Source organism: Schistocerca americana, chromosome 8, assembly GCF_021461395.2.
Source record: "Schistocerca americana isolate TAMUIC-IGC-003095 chromosome 8, iqSchAmer2.1, whole genome shotgun sequence".
In the NCBI taxonomy this organism is placed as follows: domain Eukaryota; kingdom Metazoa; phylum Arthropoda; class Insecta; order Orthoptera; family Acrididae; genus Schistocerca; species Schistocerca americana.
The window spans coordinates 148,979,970-148,992,208 of NC_060126.1; the positions used below are offsets into that span (position 1 = coordinate 148,979,970).

Here is a 12,239-nt window from a genome sequence, read left to right on the forward strand (position 1 = left end):
CAAAGTGTGTGTTCATTATACTGTTCATTCCATTCAACAGTTGCTGCAATTAATCCTCAGTTTCACAGTTTCACTGACAATAGGAAGGTCATCACTGAAGTTTTACGCTGAATTTTAATCTACCCTGAAACAATCTATTATTTCCGCTATTCCTTCCTCTATATGCAAACTGAACAGCTGGGCCGATGTATACTGCACCCTTGTTCATGTCGAGTATTTCTTTCTTAATCTTTTTTGCAATTCTTCTCATTCCATCTAGATTCTTTTACATATTGTACTCTATGTCCATAAAGTCCACTACCACATCAATAACTCATAACTTGGAGACTATAGGAGATGGAGCATCGTGATTTGCTGTGAATCCTACAGTAGATCTCTATTTTTTTCCTTGTATGCCCGAATGTCAGCGTGTGCCCCACTCGTAGGTCGTAGAACATAAAGGCAGATATTCGAATACTGCTCACGTGCGGCCAGCATTGCTGGATCAACAGGTATAATTGCTTCATTGATTCGTGCACGAAGGATGATTCATTGGTGGTGTGTAGGCGCTCACCTTGAGGTGTCCGATAGCGTGGCAATGTGTGATATTAGATGGAATTGTCACGACCCATCCACCTCGCAGGAAATTGTCGTTCAGCATATCCTGCATTTTCAATGTCGTGACACAGGATCATGCGGAAAGACAGTGGACGGCTGCAGCTCTTCGGATCTACATCTACGTCTACGTGATAGCTATTCACAATAAAGTGCCTGCCAGATGGTTCAATGAACCACCTTCAAGCTGTCTCTCTACCGGTCCACTGTCGAACGGCACACGGGAAAAACGAGCGGATAAACATTTCTGTGCGAGCCCTGATTTCTCTTATTTTATCATGATGATCATTTCTCCCTATGTAGGTGGATGCCAACAGAATGTTTTCGCAATCGGGGGAGAAAACTGGTGATTGAAATTTCTTGAGAAGATACCGGCGCAACGAAAAACGCCTATGTTTTAATGATTGCCTCTCCAATTCTCGTATCTTGTCTGTGACACTATGTCCCCTATCTCACGCTAATACGAAACGAGCTGCCCTTCTTTGTACTTTTTCGATGTCATCCGCCAGTCCCACCTGATCCAGATCCCACACCGCACAGCAATACTCCTGAATAGGGCGGACAAGCGTGGTGTGAGAGGTATCTTCAATAGACCTGTTGCACCTTCTAAGTGTTTGCTCTACCCACAATATTAACTATCTGATAGTTCCAATTTAGGGCATTTGTAATTGTAATCCTTAGATATTTAGTTGAATTTACAGCCTTCAGATTTGTGTGACTTATCGCGTAATAGAAATTTAGCTGATTTCTTTTAGTACTCATGTGAATAACTTCACACTTTTCCTTATTCAGGGTCAGGGTGCTAGCGAGAACTGTTCGAACACGTCCAGGTATACATTTACCGTTATGCTTTTCTCTGCGAAGAAAATATAGGTCTAAGACACCATCGCGTATTAAGCCAAACCAAAGACTAATCTTCGGACAACCACGGATGTGCTCACGTGTGTTGTGTGAATTCTCGGAGCTTCAAATCACAATGTTGTAGCGATTCACGTATCCCACAACGTGGAAAATTGCTCTATTTGAAATGATATACTTTTTCAGGTAGTCAGTAACAGCATCTATGTAGGCCAACTAGGAATACGCCAGTGCATACTACACAGGACAATCGTTCGGCTATTATGCTTAGACCATGCGCACTTCGGTCGCAAAAGGCGTAATCGGTTGTATACGGTGATTCCGTGATGACGTTACAAACTTTCAGGGAAGATGAGAAGGGTAAGTAGATCAACAGATCTGATAAAAACGGACTCTGAAGTGGGTGATATACACTGCACCTTCTCCTGGCCTGTAGCCATTGTGATGCACTGCAAGAGAGGAAAAAAAAACTATGAGATATGCTAAACGCTTTGCAACAAACAGCGGACTGTGTCTCTAACACTTTCCAAATTATGAATTTTAGAAATGATGTAGGGATTGTATAGACATCTTGTATATTACCCGTCATAGTTATACAAAACTACTTAAGAAAATTAGATTTATCCGGTCGGTGTGGCCGAGTGGTTCTAGGCGCTTCAGTTCGGAACCGCGCTGCTGCTACGTTGGCAGGTTTGAATCCTGCCTCGGACATGGCTGTGTGTGATGTCCTTAGGTTGGTTAGGTTTAAGTAGTTCTAAGTCTAGGAATTTACTTACCTGGGAAGCAAAATCACAAGAGATGGTAGAAGCCAGAAAAAAATTGCGACCAGAATACAAAAGGTCAAAACTGCATTTAATCGGAGAAGGAACTTAGTCACCAGCAACAACATCAGTCTGAAAATAAGGAAACGTATCACCATAGATTTCGTTTGTAGTGTGGCCCTATACGGATGTGAAATTTTGACAACTGGAAGAGAAGAGAGGAGACGGCTAGAGGCCCTGGAGATGTCTTGCTATAGAAGGATGATGAAGATCAGCTAAACAGACAACGTAACAAATGAAGAAGTGCTTAGAAGAGTACAGGAAACCAGATCTCTATGGAGGCACATCCAAACAAGAAGCGACAAACTTGTAGGGCACATGCTACGACACAACAGCATCATTGGAACAGTAGCAGAAGGAGCTATTGAGGGAAGGAATCGGCAGGGGCGACCAAGGATATCATACGTGCAACAGGTCATGAATGACGTTGGATGTAACACGTACGTGGAAACGAAGAGGAAGGGAGAAAGAAAAGAGGAATGGCGCTCTGCTGCAAACCAACCTCAGTAGAAGAAAAGAAAAAAGTATAGGGGACTGATGCCCTCAGCTGTTCAGACCCATAGTGCTTAGAGCGATTTGTTCTTTCTTTTTTTTAATTGGATTTACCAACAAACGCATTTGCTGAGAGTGCTATCACATTTTGTGTGCTTGTCGGCAGTCGTCCGCCCCTGTGAGCGCGCCTGTCGCCCCGCTGCCCCTGGCGGGGTGTCTGCAGCCAACAAGTGTGGGAGCGAGAGGCAACAGGTAGTCTGCTGGTGTGACGCGGCCGCCCTTATCTGGATGGACGGCACGGCCGTGGCGTGCGCGCTGCTTGCCGCCGCCGCCTACTACAACACGCTGGACGCCGGCTTCGTCTACGACGACAGGTACGTCGCTTCACCGCCTGGTGTAGTCTACCTACGTGTACACAGTTTGTTGCGAAAAAGTGACGTGTGGTACAGACAGAAAGTCTGTATCACTTGTTTCCATAATATTTCACTGAAATCGTGCATTATAAGCGATAATATAGCGAGCGAGGTGGCGCAGTGGTTACCACACTCATTCGGAGGGACGTGGGCTTGTACAGTTTTTCGTGATGTCCCTAAATCGCTTCACGCAAATGCCGAGATGGTTCCTTTCAAAGGTCACGGCCGATTTCCTTCTTCATCCTTCCCTAATCCGATGGAAGCGATGACCTCGCTGTTTATTTTCCCCTCCCCCAAATCAATCAACCAATCAACAAACCAACGTCGAATTGTTTCAAGCAAAAAGCATACTGATGTCGCTGGCCGATGTGGCCGAGCGGTTCTAGGAGCTTCAGTCCGGAACTGCGCGACCGCTACGGTCGCAGGTTCGAATCCTGCCTCGGGCATGGATGTGTGTGATGTCCTTAGGTTTAAGGGGTGTAGGACGTCAAACGGGACGACTTGGAGCAGGAGAGGCACCAGAGGACATTTTAATTTCACTATCTATACTTTTACGAATAAATTCATAATACTTTGTCAAAATGACCAGAAAGGATTCAGGATTTACACTCATAGCAGTGGAAGTTGTAAAATATAAGAATTTTTTTTTTTTTTTTGCATTTGAAATTTGATCTTTTTTCACTTACCATTGGCTGCATTTGTTGGTATAGGTACACTTTTCTTCATAAGTAAGGGAGATTCTTCGATGAATTTTGCACAGCATACAAACCATACTTACAGGTGTATCAAATTCTAGAATTTTCCAAATCTATTGGAAACTGTGGTAAAAATTGCATATAAAATTCGAGTTTTTTCTAAACGTGAAGTTTAAAATCTAACAGCACCTTCATTTTTTCATAAATTAAATAATTTCTAGAGTTTCATACACCTGTAAGTACGGTTTGCATGCTGTGCAAAATTCATCGAAGAATCTTTCTTACTTATGAAGAAACGTGTACCTACAGCAACAAACGCAGCCAATAGTAAGCGAAAAAATGGTAAACTTTGACATGTAAAACAAAATTAATTTTGTTATGTTTTTGAACTTCCACTGCTATGAGTGTGAATCCTGAATCCTTCCTGGTCATGCTGACAAAGTTTTATGAATTTATTCATAAAAGTATAGACAATGGGAATTAAAAAGTCCTGTGGTGTCTCTCCTGCTCCAAGACGGCCCGTTTAACGTCCTACCCCCGTTAAGTAGTTCTAAGTTCTAGGTGACTGATGAACTCAGATATTAAGTCCCATTGTGCTCAGAGCCATTTGAACCATTTGGAATCACACTCATGTCGCTATACATATGAGATAAGAGGGACGTTCAATGACTAACGCAATAGATATTTTTTTCTGAAATTACATCGTTTTGTTCAGGATTCCAATGCTCCATACTCTTCCCCGCTCTTTTGGCTCCAAGAAACTATTTCTTAATACAATATCCGTTGAATCCTTCGGCGTTACGCCGCCTTACTGGACGGGCCTGTTTGCCCATATGGTAACACCCTACAGGTCGACGTCGCAGCCGACGTCTTGCTGCATCAGGAGCTTCCCCTTCATCTAAATACTGCTTCCCACGGAATGCATCGTTCATTGGAATAAACTGATGGAAGTCGGAGGTGCAACATCCGGCACACACCTTTGACTAACCCAAGTGGTGGACGAGTTTGTCAGCACTGCCAAGAGAGACGTCCGACTGACCAGCGAGATGTTTGTCATCCGTCGATCGCCTCGAATGAGAGTGTCCGCACGTTCCAGTACTACCAGAGTCACAGCTATGAGCGGCAGGCCAGATTTGCACGACCTTGTTGCGGTGATGCCAGACTCCGTGCCCAACAACTCACCGTGCTTTAGTTCACTGCCAGGTCTCCGTAGACATTCTGCAAGTGCCTATGAATATCTTCGATGCTCTCTGCTTCGAATTCACCTCTGGTACACAGGTCATTTTGAAGGCTACGAATGGTGCCGCACCTATTGAAAATTCATGAAACTATAGGCGCTGAATCGGGAATATTCCACAATGCCCCACATCAAATTCTGCAATATTTCAACCGAAAATTGGCGGGAAAACATGTGTTACATTATTTATTGAACGGTCTTCGCATTTCTATTACTGAGTGACAACAGAAATACAAAGCTGCAACAGTCCACAGATGGTACACGTACAGAAACGCAGTGCGTTGTAAGTCATAGAGTATCACCAGATTACATTGCGAATCTTTCAAAAACACAGCCTTATTTAAAAAACTTTTGCAGATAAATTTTAGCTTAACAGCTTAAGATGTTCTGATAGTCCGTCCACTGAGTCAAAGTTCTCTAAACTTCGACCACCCGAGGGTAGATGATAGTAAAAGTAACTGACCATCAGAGACAAAGATATCGACAGGAGTGCCCCAGGGAAGTGTGACAGGACCACTCTTGTTCTCCATACACATAAATCGTTTGACAGATATTGTGAGCAGCAATCTGCAACTGTTTGCTGATGACACTGTAGTGTTCGGGAAAGCGTTGTGGCTGAGTGACTGTTCGAGGACGCAGCGTGACTGAAACTGAATTTCTATTTGGCGTGATGAATCGCAGAATTCTCTAAAAATTGACAGGCAATAAAAAATGCAAACGAGTAAGGAAGACATTTCTGTAATGCTCGAATACAACATTAGCGTTGTGCCGCTCTACACGGTGATGGCGACTAAATATCTAGGCGTAATGTTGCAAAGTGACATAAAGCGGAACGAACACGCTTGGTAGGTTTTAGGATGGTGAATGGATGGCTTCAGGTTATTTAGTGAATTCGAGGAAAGTGAAACACATCCATGTAAGAGGCTGCGTACAGAACACTCAAAAGTCCATGATTTGGATAAAAAGTAGCGACAACACAGTTATAATTCATACCAGACTTCACTTACATACATTCACCGCATTACGTGCCCTCAATATAATCGCCTCGATCAGCTTCCCGCACTCGGATGGAAGACACTGTACACTGTCAACACACTCATTAAGGATCACCCTATGACACAGGCGATGTCCTCTCTTGTGTTGTTGCGTATGCTGCGAAGAGTTACCTTCATCATGAAGAACAGCTCGTAACAGCATCGACTGACGTCGTATGAATACAGTGGATGTTCCAGTATCTTCCACCTCCGCGTAGGCAGGAGCTTTTGCACGGGATTCTCCGCTTGGCATCGTGCATTGTCATGAAGGATGATTGGATGCAGTGACGAAGGAAACACTGTTCTGAGCTCCGATCATGTGCCAGCTAAGATCCAAGCGTGTTTTTCATGTTTCCAAAACATACTTTCCGTGTGGGTGAAGGGGTGTGCTTACGTGTTCTTACTCGAATAGCTCTTACTGATCACTGTGTTTAACAAAGAGCTGACCAACTACCATTAATGTTACGGTGTCACGTGAATCGGTATGTATGTAAGATGCGAGGGAAAAGTGTGTCATGTGTTTCCACATGCGGATATAACAGAACAATATGCATAAATAATGCATTTGTCAAAAATCACTACAGGCTACAGATGAAAGGATCTGATGATTTTCCGTCCCCTTCTCTTCATCTCTCTCTTTCTCTCTGTCTCTCTCTCTATCTCTCTCTCTCTCTCTCTCTCGGCCTGACTGTAATGAATTTTGACAAATGTATTATGTTAACATGTTGTTCTGTTGTGTCCGCAGCTGGAATCACATGAAACAGTGTTTAAGAAAGCGAGCAATTTAGACCTAGTTGCTGTGGCATTAATGGCAATTGGCCAGCTATTTCTTAAGTACAGTGCATAAAAAAACAACTTAACGAAGAATGACTAAGCACGCGCCTTCAACCACGGGTAAGGAATCCTAGTACTCTATGCTCCTTCGCGTATGTTTTAACCTACTCGTGTGATCAGCCAATCTAAAATCATTAACTGCTTTATCGTTGTTTTAAGTATCATATAATAGAAAACAGTAGAAGATAAGCATAATTTATTTACTGAGTGACACAGGTATACAATAGCGTAAAAAAGTTAACTCAAAAGCCGGCCGCGGTGGTCTCGCGGTTAAGGCACTCAGTCCGGAACCGCGGGACTGCTACGGTCGCAGGTTCGAATCCTGCCTCGGACATGGATGTGTGTGATGTCCTTAGGTTAGTTAGGTTTAAGTAGTTCTAAGTTCTAGGGGACTGATGACCACAGAAGTTAAGTCCCATAGTGCTCAGAGCCATTTGAACCAGTTAACTCAAAAGCTAAGCCTGAAAACAAGTTGTAATTTCAAATAGAATATTAGAAAAGTTCTGTATATCGAAACAAACTAAGCTTTATGAACGTTTCTCAGTAGATAAATCCCCTCTACCCATCTCCTCCAGTTAATTGTGATACACTTCGAATGTAGTCATGTTATCAGGTAATGGTCTCGTGATACTTCAGAAGTTATTCACTAGTAGTACCAAAAAAGAAACAAATTGAAAATAAATCAGTCAAATGTTTTGAAAACGATTTGTCTAAAAGTAAGAACAAAAAATAGTTTAGAGAAATATCTTAAACGCCCCATTTGCTTTACGTGATTTCGATCTTCATTCGAAGGCGTGTAAATTGCTTCTCTAAACCATTTTGTTTCTTACTTTTAGACAAATCATTCCAGAAAAAATCACGTCCACTTGTACTGATTCTTTTATATATATTCAAGATTTGTTCACTCAGCATGATCTTATTAATGTCACATTTGCTTTCCCAGCATCCTCAATTATATATACAGGGGGGTTCATTGATCGTGACCGGGCCAAATATCTCACGAAATAAGCGTTAAACAAAATACTACAAGTAACGAAACTTGTCTAGCTTGAAGGGGGAAACCAAATGGCGCAATGGTTGGCCCGCTAGATGGCGCTGCCATAGGTCAAACGGATATCAACTGGGTTTTTTTAAATACGAACGCCGATATTTATTACATATTCGTGTAGTACGTAAAGAAATATGAATGTCTTAGTTGGACCACTTTTTTGGTTTTATGATAGATGGTGTTGTAATAGTCACAAACATATGGCTCACAATTTTAGACGAACAGTTGGTAACAGGTAGGTTTTTTAAATTAAAATACAGAACATACGTACGTTTGAACATTTTATTTCGATTGTTCCAATGTAATACATGTACCTTTGTCAACTTATCATTTCTGAGAACGCATGCTGTTACAGCGCGATTACCTGTAAATACAACATTAATGCAATAAATGCTCAAAATGATGTCCGTCAACCTCAATGCATTTGGCAATACGCGTAGCGACATTTCTCTCAACAGCGAGTAGTTCGCCTTCCGTAATTTCGCACATGCATTGACAATGGCGTATGTTGTCAGGCATTGTCAGTTAATCACCATAGCAAATATCCTTCAGCTTTCCCCACAGAAAGAAATCCGGGGACGTCAGATCCGGTGAACTTGCGGCCCATGGTATGCTGCTTCGACAAGCAATCCACCTGTCATGAAATATGCTATTCACTACCGCTTCAACCACACGCGAGATACGTGCCGGACATCCATCATGTTGGAAGTACATCGCCATTCTGTCATGCAGTGAAACATCTTGTAGTAATATCGGTAGAACATTGCGTAGGAAATCAGCATACATTGCACCATTTAGATTGCCATCGATAGAATGGGGGCCAATTATCCTTCCTTCCACAAAGCCGCACCATACATTAACCCGCCAAGGTCGCTGATGTTCCACTTGTCGCAGCCATCGTGGATTCTTCGTTGCCCAATAGTGCGTATTATGCGGGTTTACGTTACCGCTATTGGTGAATGGCGCTTCGTCGATAAATAGAACGCGTGCAATAATTTGTCATCGTCCCGTAATTTCTCTTGTGCCCAGTGGCAGAACTGTACACGACGTTCAAAATCGTCGCCATGCAATTGCTGGTGCATAGAAATATGGTACGGGTGCAATCGATGTTGATGTAGCATTCTCAACACCGACGTTTTTGAGATTTCCGTTCTCGCGCAATTTGTCTGCTACTGATGTGCGGATTTGCAGCGACAGCATTTAAAACACCTACTCGGGCATCATCATTTGTTGCAGGTCGTAGCTGACGTTTCATATGTGGCTGAACACTTCCTGTTTCCTTAGATAACGTAACTATCCAGCGAAACGTCCCTCACACTTCGATGATGTCGTCCAGGATATCGAGCAGCATACATAGCACACACCGACTGCTACGGTCGCAGGTTCGAATCCTGCCTCGGGCATGGATGTGTGTGATGTCCTTAGGTTAGTTAGGTTTAAGTAGTTCTAAGTTCTAGGGGACTGATGACCACAGCAGTTGAGTCCCATAGTGCTCAGACCCATTTGAACCATAGCACACGCCCGCTGGGCATTTTGATCACATTGCCATACATCAACACGATATCGACCTTTTCCGCAATTCGTAAACGGTCCATTTTAACACGGGTAATGTATCACGAAGCAAATACCGTTCGCACTGGCGGAATGTTACGTGATACCACGCACTTATACGTTTGTGACTATTACAGCACCTTCTATCACAAAGAGAAAAATGTGTCCAACTAAACCATTCGTATTTCCTCACGTACTACACGAATATGTAATAAAAAATGGGGTTTCGTATTTAAAGAAACGCAGTTGATATCCGTTTGACCTGTTAGAGCGCCATCTAGTGGGGCAACCATAGCGCCATCTGGTTTCCGCCTTCAAGCTAGACGGGTTTCGTTCTTTGTAGATTTTTCGTTTGATGCTTATTTCGTGAGATATTTGGCCCGGTCACTATCAATGGACCACCCTATATATTCAGGTAACATGATATTATTAGCATTTCATTTGCTTTCCTAACATCTTCTGAACGGAATGTCCTAAATTACTACCTAAATTACTACTTGATTCGAAGGGAACCATTTTCACAGCCAAATGTTACAGCAATGTAACTTTTTATGCGCATAATAGCTAGGCCTTAAACAGATGAACTTTTTGAAGCGTCATTTACTTACCTGGCAACAGCTGTTCGTGATATATTCCAATTTTTTTAAAAATCGTTAATCAGGCTGTTTCAGCTATTCTGATTACCTTGAGACAATTAGATATCCTTTTTTTGCAAAACTAGATCTTAATCTGGTCGATTTGGTACATCATTTGTCCATTTCCCACTCTTAGTTTGACTATGAAACCGAAATTTTAATTGTGTTGTTGTTCCTGTCATCATTAAGTACCGTAATTACTTTAAAAATTCGCCAAGTGCGAGTAGAACTGGAACACTGAGGTTTCTTTGAGGCTTAATTATGCATATGTATATAAAACTTCCTGGCAGATTAAAACTGTGTGCCCGACCGAGACTCGAACTCGGGACCTTTGCCTTTCGTGAGTTTTGCCGAGTTCGAGTCTCGGTCGGGCGCACAGTTTTAAACTGCCAGGAAGTTTCATATAAGCGCACACTCCGCTGCAGAGTGAAAATCTCATTCTGGAAACCATATGTATATAGTTCAACAATCCTGGGATCGAGAATCTCAACGATGTTGTTATCGATACTAAAAACATATTGCATCCTGTAATTCCATGACCGTTCAAAATCCCTGCAGTAATTCCACGGACTTCCCCAGACATAAAACAGAAGCTAGCAGGTGACTTTAGTTTATACAGGTGACTTTAGTTTATACACACAGACAGAGAAAATTTAATAAAACATTTTTATTTAGTTACTAAAACATGACTATAGCTTACATTTCATGTTTGTATGCAGTAATGTTTGTCTTGTATGCTTTTGATTGATGGTGAATGCAATATACGAGTATGTACATATGTCAAAACATACTTTTCATGTGACATAATTAGAATTTAACAAGTTTCAATTTTTTTTTTTTTTTTTTTTTTTTTACTTTACTTGCACTGTGGAACATTGCTTCTTGCCGAATTTCATGAATCTTAATCAACGGGATGCACTCTATATGTTTTGATGAGTGAGTTTTCGAGTATCAAAAAGTGTAACATAAATAACCGTGTCTTTTGACTGCACTGATTTAGGACATAACAATTTGTCATGCCGCCAAGGAACCATAGATGTTAGTACGTGTCATAAATTTGCACTTGATACGTGAAACTGTTCCTGAGAACAGAACCAGCACGGCTTCAGAAAGCATCGCTAGTGCGAAACCCAGCTTATTCTTTTCTGAGATGATATATTGCGAACTATGGATTAAGGGCACAGACAGATTCCATATTTCTAGATTTTCGAAAAGCATTCGACACGGTACCCTACAGCGGGCTGTTGACGAACGTACGTCCCTACGGAATAGGCTTCCAGATATGTGACTGGCTCGAAGGCTTCTTAAGTAATAGAACCCGGCATATTGTCCTCGACGGCGAGTATTCATCGGAGAGCAGGGAAGTATGATAAAATCGTTGCTATTTCTTTATAGATAAATGATCTGACAGAAAGAGTGGGCAGTTGTCTGTGGTTGTTTGCTGATGATGCAGTGGTATACAGGGAGGTGTCGAAGATCTCTAGTTAGTGTACTGAATGGTAGCTGGCTCTTAATGTAGAAAGATGTAAGTTAATGCTGATGAGGTGGAAGAACCAACCTGTAATGTTCGGACACAGGATTAGTAGTGTCACTCTGTTTAAATAAAATGGTTCAAATGGCTCTGAGCACTATGGATCTTCACATCTGAGGTCATCAGTCCCCTAGACTTAGAACTACTTAAATCTAAACAACGTGAGGACATCACACACATCCATTCCCGAGGCAGGATTCGAACCTCGAAGAAGCCATCTTGTAACTCGAGATGGTCGCTCGCACGCAGGACACCCGAGCTTTCCACCCGGTGCTGTTGCTTCTCGCTGGAGTGTAGCGTAACCAGACGTCGCTCGCTGTCGGTCGCTTCTGACGCTTACGTACGACATGGCCTAAGTCGGAGCAGCGACGGTTTAGAGAGGTAGCCGGAAGATGTGGCTCACTCGTGCGAATAAAAAGAATTTTGATTTTCACAGTGGTTTTCATTTCGCGACCGATCGGACCATACTTTCCGAACAGCCCTCGTATTTCTGTGA

General features: G+C 42.4%; 1 protein-coding gene across 1 annotated transcript in view; it reads left to right on the top strand.

The window, feature by feature from the left end:
* Positions 1-12,239, top strand: part of LOC124545637 (protein O-mannosyl-transferase TMTC2-like) — a 189,138-nt gene that overhangs the window by 32,452 nt on the left and 144,447 nt on the right. Inside the window, exon 2 of the mRNA XM_047124582.1 lies at positions 2,932-3,139. Within this exon, the coding sequence (XP_046980538.1) occupies positions 3,054-3,139 (86 nt within the window). The 5' untranslated portion in view covers positions 2,932-3,053. The remainder of the gene's footprint in view (positions 1-2,931; positions 3,140-12,239) is intronic.